Below are 19,462 nucleotides of genomic sequence, written 5' to 3'. Positions count from 1 at the left end.
AAACAACTCAATAAAAAAAACTGTGATCAAAAGTCAATTAACGCAGTTGGGGAGCTCTGGGAACATAGAAACAAAAGAATGCAGGATCATTAGGGATATCACCTGACAACTCAAGAAGTGTTTCCAAATGTCAGACTGGTCTACAAGTTGCCCGTTTGGCTAGTGATGAAAGAAAAACCATTGAAATGAATGGGAGAAACTCTGAGATTTGACCATTTTTGAATCAAAAGAAATCAGTAGAAATCGCTGTTCATGGATTAGAGAAATGAGACAAAGAATTTCCATTTTTTCCTGCTGAAGAACTATAATGATTTTGAACAATTTAAAGAAGGTTGTAAAATCGGCCCTTTAGCAGCCCCCCCTTTGACTTGCGGATTCTTCTGAGACAGGGCTGATGTATGCTGTATCTGTGATAATAGTGGTATGTCTTTGTATTTATTATACATATACAATGCTTAGTTGAAGGATGTATCGTGTTTCTTAAAAGGCGCACGTGAAATTTGCAACCAGGTGTCCAACATAAAGATCGTCACACTCTGACCAATCACGACCCTCAGCTTACATTGTACAATGTATATAAGCTGCTTTATTCAGTGTAAAATATCCATGTTGGACTCTCTTTGTAATCTAGTAACTCTGTGGGCCTCTAGACCCGGTCTCCTTAGCCTTGCTCGGCTCACCAGCTACTGCGGTCAGACAGGATCGTGGGCACTGCCATCTAAGGGGTAGATATTCAGTCTGTACAAGTGGACGGATAGTGGGACAGCCAGCAGTGGTGAGGATCACACCAATGTGTCGGACATCAGCCTCACCTCAACTAATGGTCGTTAAAAGGGTTTAGGACCCTAATGTGGAGACGACTGTCGCTCCCTCATCGAGATACCCTTCCTGGCCACTTCGATAGGAGGACAGCCTGTTCTCTCGGGAGTCTTGGGGAGGTACCTGGAATTCGGGAGTCTCCCGGAAATCCTGGGAGATTGGACAAGTATGCAACAAGGCATTTCACTTCCTAGGTGACCAACCCTTGCACACACCACCCAACATTTCTATATTGGTAGTCACGTCACATTGGGAACGTACCACGTTCCCCTGGAAAGCGCTGGGCCGCCCCTAGTTCCCTTCCCCCATGGGGGGGGCGGGCCAATTTTAAGCCGTGGGCAAGACTCGACTCAGCAGCCTATTATGAACATTTTAAAGGTAAAAAAATGCAGCTGACCCAGCCCAAGGTAGCCCACTATGGGATAGGTCCAGGGGGGCAAATGCGCCCCAGCCCAACCCCTGCTTTCGCCCTCACCCAAAAACAGCCCTTCAATTCCATGCAGTGCCGGGTAGGTGAAGCATTGGGCGCACCTCCCAAATGTCCAGGAATGAAAACAAAAGTCCTGATCTCCTGAATGGGGGGTGAGTCTTACATACCAGAAAAGGATGGGTAGGAGAATCACATCCAGAATGATAATCAGTGTCACTGTGCAGATAATTACGCATACAGAAAAGGAACAGATACTGAGAATTACATCCATCATACTGAGCAAGGGAAGTGATACTATGCAGATTTCCATAAATGTGGACTAGACATAGGGTTGTACGATAGAGAATACAGTGCAGGGTAAAATAAACAGGGGCACTGTCAAGGACAGATCATCACATTCTGGGACTGTTTATGAAAATAAAGTCACCAACTTTGCACATACAATTTATTAAGCACTAAGGTCTGGAGAACGTTTATGTGAAATGAAAATGAAGATTCTGATGTCAGGAAAATGATTCTGTCTGTAGAAATCTTTCATAAAGCGGAAGTCGCGGCACCAACGTGTGCAGATAAAAGGTTGTTTTATTTACCTTTGTGTTTGTAGCACATAAACCGGGTGTTTTATATACTGTCTGGTCCTTTCTCTTGTTCTCTTTGTAAAGTACGTGACGTGCAGTATGTACAGTATAACACCAGATGGCACAATGGGCACAGACTAGATATATATAAAGTGTCTGCTGCCCACCTCAGGAAGTGAGAAAATATTGTGCTGTCCGGCTGTTTCTGTATATATATATATATATATATATATATATATATATATATATATATATATATATACACACACAGACACACACACACATACATACTCGCACGCAGATGCCAACATGTTGCCAACCGCTGCAAACAATGTTTGTACACAGCATTGTTTATAGCAGGCCTGTCCAACCTGCGGCCCTCCAGATGTTGTGAAACTACAAGTCCCAGCATGCCCTTCCAGCTATCAACAGGTTGTCTACTGGCAAAGCATGCTGGGGCTTGTAGTTTCACAACACCTGGAGGCCCACAGGTTGGACAGGCCTGGTTTATAGTAAATTAATTGCATAATAATGCAAAAGTGGACGTGGACATGCAGAGAGCAGGGCATGTTCCCCGAGGGTGTATCAAGCTCTTCCAAACCCCCCCACACACACATTACTGCATGCACCAGGGAGACTTGTTGCTAATGTGCCAGGCCATGGTGATGTCTCCTCATGGTGAGCGGGCACCTACCTACCATTTTCCTGTGAGTCAGGATAAACGTGCCCACTAGTCCCCTGACATCAGGACACTTGGGAGCTCTGGGTTACTCTCATGCAGCCATTGTTCCCAGGTCTCAATCATTCATCCAACAGCCCCAGTCAAAAGCCGAGTGATGTTTGGGGAGTGTGACCGCTCGGACCAAGAAATCACAGACACTGCAGCTTCTCATTGGACCTCCCACTAACACTCCCCTCTGCACCTATTTTAAAGTGGTAAATGAGTGAATGAAAGAGCTGGCGCTATAGTACCTGAAAAAGCAGAGGAGGAGCAGTCGGTCGTTGGTAAAGCTGCTTTAAGGGGAACTGGAGAAGTCAAGGGAAGATTGAGGTTTTGAAATGGGATGTGACACACCTCACAACTCTCCGATTTACGGGACAATGCTGCCCGCAGGTCCGGACACCAGGACAGAGCCCCCAAACTTGGGCCAAATTCAGTGTTTAGATTTCCAACCTGTTAAATTCAGCAAATAACTAGTAGAGTAATTGTACATTACAAGGAGCAGGACTGTGTGTTTACCTTTGTACCCTGCAGAGGTCGTAGTACTTTCTTGTCACTTTGAGATTCAATGAAACGGATGGCCCAATATCCCATAACGATACCTCAATATTATAACCAGTCCCTAGTGAACTAGTAGTGAAGTGATAAACACACTTTCATATGCAGTAAATACACACAGCCCCAGAAAGCAATACAACTAGTGGATCCTATTATATATTAGGCACAAACATAAATGTGAGATAATGGAGGAGTTTGTACATACAGATCTACATATCAAACACATAAATCTTATCCATACTTGCCAACTCTCCCGGAATGTCCGGGAGACTCCCGCATTTTGCGAGAGTCTCCCGGACTCCCGGGCGAGTGTGGCAATCTCCCGAATTCTGCCCACTTCACTAGGAAGTGCCTCACTTCCTAGTGAAGGGGGCAGAATTAGATCCCAAACGCCGCGATTCCCGGTGAATCGCTGCGTTAGGCCCAATTTTGGCCGTCCCGCCCCCCTCACACCCCCCTCCACTGGCTGGCTCCCGGAAGGGAGCTGAAGAAAGTCGGAAAGTATGATCTTATCGTTCCTCACCTGCGGAGCCTCCGTGTGATTTTTGTGATTGATTCACTTTTTTGGAGATCTGAAGGACATTGACTTGTTCAAACTACCCCTTGACAGAAACATATTGACACGCAGAGGAGAATCTCGTATCTAAAGACATGAGACCCCCAAATTCTTTTATTTTGACCCTCTCAGTGATGACAACCTGACTCATATCAACTAAAAAATTTTGACATCAATTATTTAATGGAGCCCAGGGTAATTCAATCAGAACGTTAGTGCAACGTTCGGGGTCAGGGAGTATCTGCCAGATGAGCCAGGTTAGGATGAGGCGTCTGTGATTCTGTTCCTGTCTATTCTGTGTTATACGCTTAGTGAAAAACAACAGACATAGCACATAGCACATCACAATATATATATATATTAGTACAGGCCTAGTCGACCTGTGGCTCTCCAGGTGTTGTGAAACTACAAGCCCCAGCATGCTTTGCCAGAGGACAGCCAGCAGATAGTTGGCAGAGCATGCTGGGACTTGTAGTTTTACAACACCTAAAGAGCCACAGGTTAGGCAGGCCTGGATTAGTAGCTATTATTCTATTACAGTCCTGCTTTTCACAGGAAAGTCCCATGTGGACCACAAATGAGAAGTGGGATTGGCTAAGGGGAATAAGGAGTGTGACTGTGTTAGCTAAGGAATACTTGCCAACTCTCCCGGAATGTCCAGGAGACTCCCAAAATTCGGGTCGGTCTCATGGACTTCCGGGAGAGCAGGCAAGTCTCCTGCATCCTGCAAATGATGCGATTTGCGGCGAATCGCGGGGGCGGGGCTAAAATGATGCCCCCTCTAGTCATGCTCCTCTCCCGGACTGCACTTGCCGAAAGTAGGCAAGTATGAGCTAAGGCAGTCCCAATTTATGGACCTGACATGAAAGTGGCTGGTGTTTCGCCCAAAAGTGGGCGGTTCTGGAACAGACCAGAGCAGGGTTTGAGTGGTTTCGGTGATGGGGTTTAATATGTCCCAATTTCACACGTCTAAATTTTGGGAGTTATGGCTAAGGGTTTGGTTAATGCTGATTTTGAAATTGGGACTGTTGGCTGGTTACAAAGTTGGAGAGGAATTAGCTATGAAAACCTTAAGGGAGAATTACTTCACAATGAAGCTCTCTGTCCACAGGAACGAGCCACCCGCCTTAGAGGGAACTTGGATTTGGCTAAACCCTTTGAAAAGTGACTGGATTAAACTGGAAAACAAATTTGAATCCAAGTTTCGGCACATCCCTAATAATTACCAACGTGTATATTGCTTGTGAAGTTATAATACGTGTGGCCAATAGGTGGTAATAGAGAGCCAAACCGGTCCTCATTCATCCAGAAATCAGCAGAAAATGCTCTGCAAAATATTCACCTTGTTCTGCATCGCACTCTGATCATTTCACCTGTGGAATTTGACTGCACTTGTTCCATTTCCTATTCCAACCGCACCACCCAGCAGAGGGAGAGGAGAAACATTCTCCAAACCGTTACACAAATATTTGCTTCGTTCTACATTAGTCTGAGAAATTTCACCTGTTTTGCACTATATATCACTGTGACGTTGTGCTCAACAGTTTTCAGGTTGTAGTGTGTTGGAAGATAAAAATAGACTGTAATATAAACTTACTGTATAATATATATATTATATTATATATATATATATACACACACACACATAAACACACTGATCTACCACATTAAAACCACTGACAAGTGAAGTGAATAACATTGATTATCTGGTCACAATGGCACCTGTCAGGGGTGGGAGATATTAGGCAGGAAGTGAACAGTCAGTTCTTGAAGTTGATGTGTTGGAAGCGGGAACAATGGGCAAGTGTAAGGATCTGAGCGACTTTGACAAGGGCCAACTTGTGATGGCTGGAGGACTGGGTCAGAGCATCTCCAAAACGGCAGCTCATGTGGGGTGTTCCCGGTATGCAGTGGTTAGTACCTACCAATAGTGGTCCAATGAAGCTCAAACAGTGAACCAGTGACACGGTCATGGATGCCTAAGACTCATTGGTGCTCGTGGGGAGCGACGGCTATAGCCCGTCTGGTCCAATCCCACAGAAGAGATACTGTAGCACAAATTGCTGAAAAAGTAAATGCTGGTTATGATAGAAAGGTGTCAGAACACACAGTGTATTGCAGCTTGCTGCGTATGGGGCTGTGTAACCGCAGACCGGTCAGAGTGCCCATGCTGACCTCTGTCCACCACCAAAAGCGCCTACAACGGGCTTGTGACCGCCAGAACTGGACCATGGAGGAATGCTAGAAAGTGGCCCGGTCTGATGAATCACGTTTTCTTTTACATCATGTGGACAGCCGGGTGCGTGTTTGTCATTTACCTGGGCAAGAGATGGCACCAGGATGCACTATGGGAAGAAGTGTAGCCGGCGGAGGCAGTGTGATGTTCTGGGCAATGTTCTGCTGGGAAACCTTGGAATTCCAAACAAGAAAAGCTCCCTGCTGGCTGCGACGATAAATAGGACAAAAACAACATATTTTTGCTATAGAAGACAAAAATAAAAATCAATTTTTCTATGAGCGCATTGACATCATTTCTCACTGTCTGTCAGACCCACGGTGAGTTCAACAGAGAATAGTTATAATGAAAAGCATCTTACAAATAGCTGTTTGTCATCAGACTTCCTCACGAGAAGCCACATTGGCCGAGCCGAAAACTGGGATCAATAAATATCAGTGTTTCCCCAGGACGGGGCTGTGTCGCTTCTCTCTCCTGTGAGTCTCATCAATCGTGGAGCTGACATTTTGTCACAGTTCAAAACACGCTCCCTGTACCTTATCCTTGTTGTGTCCTTACCTGGCGGTAACATCACATTGTGTTAATCTACAGAATAAGGTTGTGAATCTGAGTCATTAATTTAAATGGTTCCATTGGTCTTGGATGTTTACATGTTAGACTTTATCTATGGTATAAATACTGTTGGACTAAATCCTATAAAAAAAATGTCTTATATCTGGCCACCTTCCTTTCTAGGTTTAAATTGTATTTAATAGTTATATAACATGTGACAAACGTGGGAGGGGCTTGTGTCTTAAGGACATATAACAGAAATCCAGGAGTTATGGGGCAGCACGGTGGCTCAGTGGTTAGCACTTCTGCCTCACAGCACTGGGGACATGAGTTCAATTCCCGACCATGGCCTTATCTGTGAGGAGTTTGTATGTTCTCCCCGTGTTTGCGCGGGTTTCCTTTGGGTGCTCCGGTTTCCTTGCACACTCCAGAAACATACTGGTAGGTTAATTGGCTGCTAACAAATTGACCCTAGTCTATGTCTATGTCTGTGTCTGTCTGTGTGTTACAGAATTTAGACTGTAAGCCCCAATGGGACAGGGACTGATGTGAGTGAGTTCTCTGTACAGCGCTGCGGAATTAGTGGCGCTATATAAATAAATGGTGATGATGATGAGTCATAAGAAAGCCCTGAATGGCAACTCTGACATTATATAGAATATAATAGGGATAAATGTTGCAATAGTATAAGATATATTTTAACTCTTTATTAAATCTTATAATTATATAATATTCTGTTTCAGATACCTGAAAAACATATAGGGGTATATTTAATAAACTACGGGATTGAAAAAGTGGAGATGTTGCCTATAGCAACCAATCAGATTCTAGCTGTTATTTTGTAGAATATACTAAATAAATGACAGCTAGAATATGATTGGTTGCTATAGGCAACATCCCCACTTTTTCAAACCCGCAGTTTAGTAAATATATCCCATAATGTTTGAATCAGGTAGAGGAGCTACCAGCCAGCCCCAAATAACATCACTTAAGACATATGAAGAGAAGAGAGAACTGTTAATACAAATGATCAAAATCAGCACTAGGTTTGATGAATTTAACACATTGGGATTTAGTTACTATCAATAGAGCTATCTAATTGTCAAACAGTATGATAGGACACAAAATCGCTATACCTAATGTTATGCAGAGACGCACTATAAAACAATGTATTCTGCAAGAAGATGTCTCTAGCATCTTAGTCTGAAGAACTGATGTCAAAGTATTTTAATTATAATGTTCCCTAAATCTAACTGGTACTAGATGATAAATAGGTGCCAGCATTGAGACAAGTTAAGCTTCTGGGTAGAACTCATCTAATGAAATAATTTAGCAGTAAAATGACCTGATTGGTCACCTTCAATTTAAAAACCCCGCTCGTAACAACACATGGCTTCCCTGGACAAAGCTTAGACAGTGAAACGCGCGTTGGTGTTTGCTGTCTGTGATCAATCTAAAATTAATTAATTTACTTAACTAGATGGATTAGTAACTAATACTCGTCAGCAATAGAAAAGATCTATACTGCCCAAATTCAAAGTTACATATAGTACAGGTTGGTAGCAACTCACTCCCAACATGTTATATCAAGTGAACAATCAGCTAACCAGATATTACCTATACTGAGACTGTAGCGGCAGAAAGCATAATGGAAGTCTATGGATGGGCTAACCTAGAGTATCTAAGGTAGTAATAGTTATACGTTCACTCTTTTAGAAATAAAATTTGGTTTCTGGTACTAATCTAACCCAGTTACTATGAAAGGGTCAATACTTAATGAGTGGATATAAATCCTAAAAGACTAAATACTGTGATTAGGTACCGGATATACCGTTTAAGTTATCACGATTGGGTGCATTCATTACTAAGAGTGGAACATTTCATCCATCTCTATTATAATTGAATTCATCAAACAAATATTAATCTATCAGGAAATAATAGTAAGAGAGATCGAGGGTCACATTCAGCATTTTTAAATCACTCTTTAATTTTTACTTTCATATTTCGCTGCTTTTATACAGAATTTTATTGTTGCATTTAATAAAAGTAATTTTTTAACGAAAGGCAATGGGTTACATGTTAAAACACACAATTACATTTTGTGTGACTGTATAATGCAGCAATGGAGTTCATCATCATCATCATTTATTTATATAATGCCAGCAAATTCCGTAGCGTTTTACAATTGGAGTTGTCAGCATTTCTCCTTTCTCTTCGTTTGCCTTAACCATAGAATATAGGTTTTATTTTTCAAGGTGGGTGGGGCTTAATGACGCAATAAGTGTCCTCAAATGGGCGGAGCAATCACTGAAGCTCCGCCCCATACTGCGTGGCTGAGAGGTCTCCCCCTAATTTTGGAGTCTTTCATATATTCTGGGACATTTGACAACTACGCTCCAGAGGGTCTTGATTTACTGATATTTACTTGATCAATAATTATCTATCAGATTTAACTTTTTAATAATTTTTTGGGTGGCCACGTCAAACCTGCACGAACCCCCAGCCCCCATTTGTGGCCGTTAAACCTTTAAGCTATTTACTGTATTGAAAGTAATTTAAAAAAGTTTTTTTTAAATAAATTATTTACCATCACTTTATAGAACTTTAACAGAATCCGAGAAGTTTTAATAAGTTTATAAGAAAACACTGAATAGAATCAAAGCTAAACAAGTTTTTCTAATTAAATATGCAGAAATTTGAAAATAAATTGTATTACATCGTCCTTTGTTACATAATTGCCTCCTAGTGTATACTTATTGTTTATGCACTAAAGTCAAGATAATTTTCAGAAACAAATGTAATTAAATTCCCGTTTAATTGTGTTTGTAAAAACGTTCAAATTAAAAATTGCTGATTTAGTAGTACAAATAGAGCTTAGCGTGAAGAATAACACAATACATTTGTGCATAGGAGATGTGTTATTGTTTCCTGCAGTAGGGACGGTTATTGTAATTCCTGTATTGTCATGGTAATAAGCAACCTGTCATTTTCCCAAGCAATGGTGAGGAAAATCCAGCAGGATTATAAGACATGGCTTGGCGGAAGGATGAAATTGAAAGTTATCTATTTGCTAAATGGGTTTCAGAGTTTTGGATGGAAAGTGAACGTTGTTTGGCGGTGTTAATTACAAGTTTAAGTCATGTGTAAGTTGCTGACATTTGATATGCAACAGAGAATACTAAAATATCTGTTTGGTGAAAGATCTTTCATGAGAGACATGTTCTTTTGTTGCGAGTACTCTGAGTGCTGAGAATACCATGGATACAATTTGTATTTGTTAAATAAAAAAAAATGCATAAGATTGTTGGATAATCAAAGACATTTTTAAGGCATGTTTGACTAGAGCACGATACTGTAATTAGCCATCATCTCCCGTATCTTCATGTTGTCCTAAGTTTACCAGCCAATTGGATCACCAGCATGTTTAGAGCAGCTAAGAGTATTTCAGGAAACAACTGTACTGATCTTATAGAAGGCACATGTGATTGTGTTAGTGAGGACAGGGCTGCATCTGACAGGGGCAGTGACATGATGTGAGTAGGGGAATGGAGGCAGCAGGAAACCACAGACTAAGAGTTATATAGTGGAAGGAGCAGGGTCCCCAGCAGCACAGAGTATATCAGGAGATGAGTGATGTGTTAGTGAGAACAGGGCTGCATATGACAGGGGCAGTGACATGATGTGAGGAGGGGAATGGAGGCAGCAGATAGCCACAGTCTGAGAGTTATATAGTGGAAGGAGCAGGGTTCTCAGCAGCACAGAGTATATCAGGAGATGAGTGATGTGTTAGTGAGAACAGGACTGCATGTGACAGGGGCAGTGACATGATGTGAGGAGGGGAATGGAGGCAGCAGGAAGCCACAGACTGAGAGTTATATAGTGGAAGGAGCAGGGTCCCCCCAGCAGCACAGTGTGTATCAGGAGATGAGTGATGTGTTAGTGAGAACAGGACTGCATGTGACATGGAATGAAAGTTATATAGTGGAAGGGACAGGGACCACCAGTACAGGGTAGTGATATAAGTTTGCTGTCACACTGTAGCCCCTCTAACACACCAGTTAGACAGTTTAGTCCTGTGGTGCTGAAATATTTTAAAGAACTACTAAGCCTCAAATTAGAAACAGACATGACCCTTGATGGTAAAATAGATAATTCCTGTTATTACTGTCCCGTCCCCCCCTACATTACAGATACTAAACCCCTTCCCACTTAATCACAACAATGTCGTAGTGGGATCTTGTGCAGATCACACAGCTAATTTTCCAATCAGTTCAGCTGTTGTGAAATCTCTGGTCCTTCCCCATTCTATGAATCCACCAACCCACACAGTGTATACCTGCACAACAAGTCTGCTAAGCTGTCAGTCACTCTGGGCCTCATTCATTAAGGAAAGTTAAGCAAAAGTAAGTAAGTAAGGCAAAACCATGTTGCATTGGAGAGGGGAGGTAAATGTGAAATGTGATGGCAGATTTATAGTTGGGGTAGGGCATGTCCTAGATCAACTTTAAATGTACAAATAAGCTATAAAGTATTTGTGTGCTACATTAAAAAAATCATACAGTTGTTTCCTTATGTGCAAAATAATAAACTAATTTGCACCCTTTGCATTGCAACATGGTTTTGCCCAGAAAACGAACTAAATTTTTTGCTTAACTTTCCTTAATGAATCAGGCCCAATGTGAGTAGAAAACCATTTCTCCTCTGACTTGCAGACAGAAGAATGAGACATGTGGACATAAACACTTCAGTTATCTAATGTATATTATTCAGTTCCATGATGACAGTAGCTTTTACAGCTCTTTAATCGATAAATGCCTTTTTTCCCTAGAACAGAGACTCCTAATGTACGTAGATTAACAAAATACTGAATGTATTATTTTGCCAATGTCACTGTATATTATAAACACATTCAGTAATAATTAATCCCCCCCCCCCTACAGTTGTTATTGGTTGGGACCTCCAGCCCCCGCTGCATACTGTGTAAGGATTTTATGCTGTGCAGAACGTTCCTGTAGATTATTTATTATCTGTGACCAGAGATAAAACATTTCAGGTACAATTCCCAACGCTTGTCAGCAAAATTGTGTCCTCCTCATTCCATAACGTAAGCTTAAAACTTGCTTTTACTATCTTCCCCGATGAGGTCAGTTGTTTATTTTTCTCCTTTTCTCTAAGATACAGTTAAATAAAGAACTGACCAATCTTTTTTTTAAGTTGGCTGTGGTATTGCAGCTCTGAATCTCTGTGTAAATCAGAAACTGTTTGATATGTAAAATCACCATAGATCCGCAATTTGTACGCAGCTTTCTGAGTTGCTGTTTATCCGTCCTCATCAACGTGAGCTTGCAATCTAATAAACACATTTGCAGCCTGCTCTTCCCATTTGCTTCCCTGTCTCCCTTTTTTTTAATAGAAATGTTGGTAGTTTGGTACAATTGTCCTTCACCAATAGTATCTCAAGGACGTGTTCTAATATATTTAATATTAAAATGTGTCCTATTGTGAGCGTTTCACTCCGATAACACCAACCAGGACTCGTCCAGGATTAAATGTAAAAATGTGCAATGTCATGTACACCTCTGTAATTTGTTTCATACTTTATTTTTTACTTAAAGAGTCATTGAGTGGGCGGTACAATCTGTTTAATGATGCAGCGACCGCTCTTCTGAGATTTTGTTCCTCCAAAAATTCTTAGAGTTTCCCGGAAATTCCTGGAGAGTAGGCAACAGAGCATTATACTAAAACATTACTTGCTTTGCAGAGACTTTGTTTGGGTCATTAGATACTATATATATTGCTGCGTAAAGACAAGAAAGTATGCTACATTTCTCTATAATATTTCAGCCACTAGGGGAACATTTTATATCAGCGATGGGCAGCTAGGCGGCCCTCCGAGCCATCACCTGCGGCCCCCTCCGAGGCATCACCTGCGGCCCCCTCCGAGCCTTCCCCTGTGGTCCCCTCCGAGCCTTCCCCTGCGGCCCCCTCCGAGCCTTCCCCTGCGATCCTTCCCCTGCGGCCCCCTCCGAGCCTTCCCCAGCGGCCCTCTCCGATCCTTCACCTGCGCCCCCCCTGAGCCTTCATCTGCGACCCCTACTTGTACAAAATGCTGCTGATATATTATTACAGATACAGTCTCTTTCTCTGATTACATATATTGTTTTATCACATTACTGAGATTAAGGGCAACGTGCGGCCCTTGTGAAGGTTAGGGGGCCCCACCATGCCCCCCTGAAATGTATCAGGTTGCCAAATCACTGGTTTATGTGGATCACTGTTCCAAGAAATAACTGTCATTTAAACAAATAATATTTAATTTACCCAGAGGATATCATTGTTTATCCTGTATAAGGAAGTGGAGGATAAAACAAAGCAGAGGAGTAAAATATCCGATATCATTCTGAGAACACAACATTAAGTATTGTCTGTATTGTATACCCTATATACCATATATTGTTCAAGTGTAACATGAAACAGCCTTGGGCAGCACAAACTATATGGGGTCCGTTTAGCAAAGGTCCCCACTGGCCCAAAGTATTGCGCCTCTATCCCGCTTGTAATGACGCCAACGCTTGTTCTCATAACACCAACTCTGGATGGGAATAAACAAACGGAACCACTGGGAGAGAAAATGTTTTAGATTATATAAAATTATTTTTCAGTACATGACTTTACATAGGGCTAATGCCGTGCCACCCGGAGTATTTCTGGGGGGTGGAGAGGTGGGTAATGGTAGATATAATACGACATATATATATATATATATATATCTGTCACTACATTTTGTTCAAGTCTTGGCTTTAATTTTTCGTTGAGCATGGGCGAAGTTAAAGCTAAGGCATGCGCAACAATGGAGGCCTGGCAGAGTGGTAATTAACCCTTGCTGCTCCGGGGTAGTATCATCGGGACAGCTGGATAAAGCACACCTGCCTTGGCACCCTGAGCATTGTTAGTGCTTCAAATTAACACCAACTTTGTGAGGACTTTTATTACACATACTTATATATATACCAGAGGCATCACCTTGCATAAAAAGGGGTAATTGGTTACAGCCTCTTTTATACTGAGAGGCATATATGGAACTGTGCCTATAGCAAACACACTCCTAGTGCAGTCTAGAAAACAAGAGCAAATGTGATCGCTATGGGCAACACCACCGTTTTCCTTTGTTCCGAATTTGAATAAATAACCGCGCCTCTGTTCCTCATGAATTTCTTGACATATGGACAAGACATTTTAACAATACCTACATTACATTTCAATTAAAACTCCATAATATATAACCACCTAAATGTTACACAATACAAATTGTAAAAGGTGCTAGTCCCTCTTCATTATGAGATATCAAGAATTCTGGGGTCTATTGTAAAACATTCTCCAAACTCCCCCTCTAAGGTTACAATTGCTGCATCGTCCTGTTATTGCGTGCCTGGTGATATATACCCATCCCTACACCTATCAGGATGCTCAGGAAAGGTTTTATGGATTCTGCGATGTATCTTTAGAGACCTGCTGTTCTGATGGCTGAGGAACAGAGAGGACAGCAACACTTATAAATGAGGTCCATTTAGAAAAATGATTTTTTCTTGTAACAGTGTCCACAATGTATTAAACAAATGATCTTTCCCCTTTAAAGCTTATAACAAAGAATAATGCTCTTGACGAATATCAAGCTCTTTACGTGTGATGTTGTCTCAGAACACAGAAAAGATGGGGCCCAGTGGGTTTGCGTATTTATTTTGATAATGTCGGGTAGTTTGCCAGTATGTATTTATAAAATAAAAAGAAATGGCACTGAACATCTCCAGAAGACTGTTCTTTATGTCTCGGTGGCATGGAGACAGAGCATGAAGACTTTTATTGCAATGTACAACTATCTGGGGAAGGTGCGGAGTGCGAAATAATAAAAAAAGAAAGTGACAAGTAAAACATAATAATAACACTTTTCTCCTCTCAAACCCCCTTGGCGAGACAGGTTGAGAAACGGTCTGCTCTAGCAGGCAGCGCATTAGAGCGGAGAGGCGGATAACCGCATCACCCCCAAAATGTCATCTTAACCCTTTCCCTGCTGCAGACACTACTGCTGATCCAGGGAGAGGCCATTAGAAAATCTACTGATTTATATGACCATCAGGAAGCTGGCTGCGGTCTGATCTGCTATACCACCATTAATAAAGCGTTTCTTTTTTTTCTCTGTATTTACAGCAGCCGAGAAAAAAGGGCAGAGGAAGCGAAACCGTCTACCAGGTAACGTCCCAAATTGGCGTATTTTCAGCTGATCTTGCAGGATGGGGGCCACTGAGATTTTTGTGTGTTTTATATTATTCATGCGCGCGCCTGTCCAAGCTGATCTATTTGACAGTGCGACTCTGCTCTGCTTTTTTCGCTTACTTTCCAATAGCCCCTATTCACAGAGACTAGGTTATTGCAATTGGAAAATAATTGGGAAAGACAAAGGGCAGAACATTATTACACCGTACGATGGGTCAGGTTGGCAGGTATACAAGGGGCACCTTTGCCTCTTCTAATCACTGTGTATATCTGCTCCTGTCTGTTCATATGTACTCACCAAGCACACAGATTGTAATGGTTCCAGAGTACGTTGATAGAAATAGTGACCGTAAACAGAGGCCAGTTCATGTGAATTCTCAGGATTCACATCAAGATTCTCAACTTTCTCTAAATAAACCACATTTTGAGCAGTGGCTGAAATTTTTGGGGCAGGAAAGAGGGAGTATTAAACCACGCTGCAATTGCTCACTGCAAACCCTGCCCTTAGTAATGTACCAATTATTATTATCATTATCATCTATTTATATAGCGCCACTAATTCCGCAGCGCTGTACAGAGAACTCACTCACATCAGTCCCTGCCTCATTGGAGCTTACAATCTAAATTCCCTAATATAGACACACATACACACACACAGACCAGGGCAGTGGTTCCCAAACTGTGCGCTGCAGCTCCCTCGGGTGCCGTGGCGATCTGACAGAGGTGCCGGGGCCAGACCCGGTGGTAAGCAAGGCGGGGGATTATTTAGTAACTATATTGGCTTGAGGGAGCCTCGAAAATAGAAAGTTTGGGATCCACTGGACTAGGGTCAATTTTGATAGCAGCCAATTAACCTACCAGTATGTTTTTGGAGTGTGTGAGGAAACCGGAGCACCCAGAGGAAACCCACACAAACACGGGGAGAACATACAAACTCCACACAGATAAGGCCATGGTCGGGAATTGAACTCATGACCCCAGCGCTGTGAGGCAGAAGTGCTAACCACTTAGCCAATAACTGCCTTGGGAATTTTGCCGGATTTCCCCAAACACTTAGATACTACAGGTCTCTCTAACGCAAGTGATAAATGGCAACTCCAAACTGACCTAAGTGGTTACTTTCTATAGTTTATATCTAGGTAATATCAGCTATAACAAAATAGCAACTTATTTATTAGAGAAATGTACAGGAGTCACAATGTTACTGCAGAGCTCATCACCAGCTGTCTGATGGAACATTGCTCATGTTTATATCTTTCCAGTTTAGCATTTTGTTTTATGAATCCTATTTTTGTTTGTTTTAAACTCACACGTCAGACACTAAGGGGGAGATTCAATTTGGCGCGAGGTGTACTGAGAATTTCCTCGGACATTTTTTTCCATGGCACCCCATCAAGTTGTGCAGAGATTCCTACTGTAATAGCCAGCAACAGCAACTGAACATTGAGGAGAATTTAATCTGCCCCTAAGAAAATAATTAAAAAAATAAAAATCACTAATTAAATATATTTATGTATGTTTTTGGTACTAATGTGTTTTGACATGGTATAGATGATTCTATAGTAAAAAAATATTTAAATAAAAAATATATGCTAAAGTACTGTAATGTAGATATTATCAATAATAGAATAGTTGTGTATTGCAAATAATATATGCCTATCCTTTTTTTGTGTTATACATGACCACGTTAAAACTCCCCTAAAAACTCTCAAATACAATGATTAACGCACGGGGCAGTGTTCCCTCTTTTTCAATTGAATTGCACGAGGTTTCATGTTCAAAACGGTCGCTATAGCAGTAAAAATAAAATCCCACGCGGGTTTTTTAACGCTGCAGGGAAAAAAAAACAACAAAAAAAAAAAACTTGCGGTCAATTGAATATCCCTCTAAGAGCATAGTGTTTGGGTAATGATCTCAGAGGTGTGAGCAAAAAGGAGGAAGAGTTTCATTACTCTAATTGCAGTTTTTGTGCCCATAAACACAACACAGTCTACTGCGGAACCTCGCAGCTAACGAAATCGGCCCCTACGAATAACAAACTGCCAGTGTACAATGCTGGCTCCCACTTGGCTATAACAGATCACTCTGAGGGGATGGTCATTCCATCAAAATGTAATGTTTAAAATATGTATCACTTTAATAGGTTTTTACTGTTCTCTTAAAGAGGAACAGTCATAGGTCATGTAAAGGTCTTTTTATAGTGTCTTGTGCACTATATGTGTCTGAAAAAAAGAACAGAGGTCCCCAGTGACCCCCCCCAGGAAAGAGAATGAAATATCTCCATGCATTATGCAAATATCGAATGTTGACTATGAAGAAGGGTGCGTGCTTGTGTCCAGGTGGCTTCCTGCACTAGTTGCGCTGCTCTTGCGATACAAAGGAGCAGTACGTTGGAGGAAGCAGCGCAGAAGAGTGCTCCGGCGCCAACATCCAGCCTTTACATATAGCGCACAGCGGTGCAGAATTTACTGTCAGATAAACCTTGTTGCACTGCAAGGGATGCAAATGAAAACTTCTTTTTGCATGCAGGGTAAATACTGCAGCCAGCTCAATTTTTATGCTGTATTTTAGATTTTTGAGCTGGCCTCACAACTCTAAATCACACTGTGCATTTTGCATAATGCAAATTTTGCACCTAGTAGCTGGAGTTGTCCCTAACTCTAAATCAGCCCCGGTGAGAAGAGGCGAGGAATAAGAATCACTGCGTCAGTTACCACGATCGCATATGCAGTGATTGGAGCAACAGGGAAGGTAGGGGAGGCACACTTGCAGGTCAAGAGGTAAGAGAACCTCATCTTAGATTACACCACTCTAGGGCCTGCAGAGACAAGGTATTCACCTCCCTTCATGGGAGGAATGACCTTGTACATATTATACATTGCAAACCAGCAAGAATACCAGTAATGATAGTGTCTAATTCTGTCCTGGAAGTGTACCTCACGGGTCTGTAGCCAGGACAAGGTGATCCCACCGCTGACACCAAATGTAAGTGTCCCAAGGTAATGTTTAGGCCCCTTGGACATCTCTGCACCTCAACATGGGTTAAGTAAATCAACATAAAGAGAGACAGCAGTTATGAATGCATGGTTGGCCAAAGGAGGACAGGAAGGAGCAATTTGCATTTCCCTACCAAGAATTCCTAGGGTTACACTAAATGATTTACACTTTGGTTATGAGAACATAATATTCTGAAATAGCTTTACAATAGTCCTAGGTTGTTTGTTACTGACCATCAGTTGTTCGTATATTCTGCCATTTCAATTAACCGTTCATCATTACAATTTTTTTTTTTTAACCAGGACTTGAGTGGAGCCCCAAGAGACACTTACGACGCCCTGCAGATGCAGGCCCTGCACTAAGAGGACGGGGAACGAGTCGGATGAAGTACTGGATGTGGGTGGAACTCATAAGGTCACATCACAAAATCAGGGGGACATTTTTTTGAGCAATAAATCAGTAATTTACCTGCTTCTTTCTTTACGTCATTTAACAAATAGCAACGTTCAAATGAAGTAACGCAATGAGCGTGTTAAGAAAAGACTGGCTCTCCGCTATACAAGTTTGAAAAGTCATCGCGGTCGCTGCCGGTATTGGCTAGACCTTAGTGAATAGCGGAATCGGCACTTTGCCAAATTACAAGTTGCCACCAGCATCAGATTAATTCATGAAATTATAATGTATCAAATCTTTGAAGGTTAGGTAGAGTTGATGACTTCTGTACATATACTTTTGCTTTTATTGTTTATTTGAAATGAATATTGCATGCGCTTGTTCAGTTGTTTATTGATAGGGTATAATTTAATATAAGCAGATATAAAATAAGTGTTATCCTTATCTGTGGATCTAAAACCATTCGCTGTCAGTGTGTGTGCGTCAATGGGAAATAAACGAACCACGTCATACAATAAAACAAGAGGTACACACCAATCATTTTACTTATCAGGTGTAAGAGGGGGTTATCCACCTTCAGATTACTTTAATTTTCTGGCTTTTACATGCCGCCCTGCAACTTGTATATATACACATTGCTTTATCTTTCTGCTGTCCTTCTGCACGCCTCAGCAATGTCATTATATAATCAGGCAGAGGTCGTTTATGGATACGAGATCAAGTTGCAAAGAGCCTACTTTGTATCCGTGGGCAAAGAACAATCACAATTTTCTGCATAATATATATAAATGGCTGAAAAGCACAGCCGGAAGAAAGAAAGATAAAGCAATATATTTAGTAAAGGTTTGCAGAACAACATGTACAAGCCAGTAACTTAACTATACAGTATCTATACCCCCCCCCTCTATGGTAAGTTACGATACAACAACTCAATCTAATATTATTCTTATACATAACCTCTTATGTAAGGCGTTGTGCTCAATCAGTGTTTTTAATATGTATCTCCTGATCCAACCATCTCCAGCATCAGGAAAATGACGGATTCGATTGTTTAGACATTTTCGAGGAGGAAACAAAAAAACCTTAATCTCCATTGTTATAAACTGTTTGTACATAGTTCCCAATGCGTTGTATTTCACAAACGGCTTCTGTATTTGTTTTAAAGTCTGGGTCATGCACTTGGAATAAAAACAGTTTGTAAATAACTTGTTGTACAAAGAACTTATTTAAGAGACATTAACGTTAAATACAAATTCTGCATTAGGTAGGATGGTCACTTACCTGCATCCGGCTAGTTTACACCTTACTGTCTTCTCTGGCAGATTTCAGACTAAATGAATAGTTATGAGTA

The 19,462-nt window shown here is 41.5% G+C and overlaps 1 protein-coding gene across 1 annotated transcript in view; it reads left to right on the top strand.

Annotated features, from left to right (window-relative positions):
- The window catches only part of CD247 (CD247 molecule), a 44,171-nt gene extending 25,012 nt beyond the window's left edge, over nucleotides 1-19,159 (top strand). Inside the window, exons 8-9 of the mRNA XM_075197852.1 lie at nucleotides 14,656-14,697; nucleotides 18,021-19,159. Of these exons, the coding sequence (XP_075053953.1) occupies nucleotides 14,656-14,697; nucleotides 18,021-18,080 (102 nt within the window). The 3' untranslated portion in view covers nucleotides 18,081-19,159. The remainder of the gene's footprint in view (nucleotides 1-14,655; nucleotides 14,698-18,020) is intronic.
- The last annotated feature ends 303 nt before the right edge of the window (nucleotides 19,160-19,462 follow it).

Source organism: Mixophyes fleayi, chromosome 2 (genome assembly GCF_038048845.1).
Source record: "Mixophyes fleayi isolate aMixFle1 chromosome 2, aMixFle1.hap1, whole genome shotgun sequence".
Lineage (NCBI taxonomy): Eukaryota > Metazoa > Chordata > Amphibia > Anura > Limnodynastidae > Mixophyes > Mixophyes fleayi.
The sequence above is the reverse complement of the archived record's forward strand: the minus strand, read 5'-3'. Positions and strand labels throughout refer to the sequence as shown.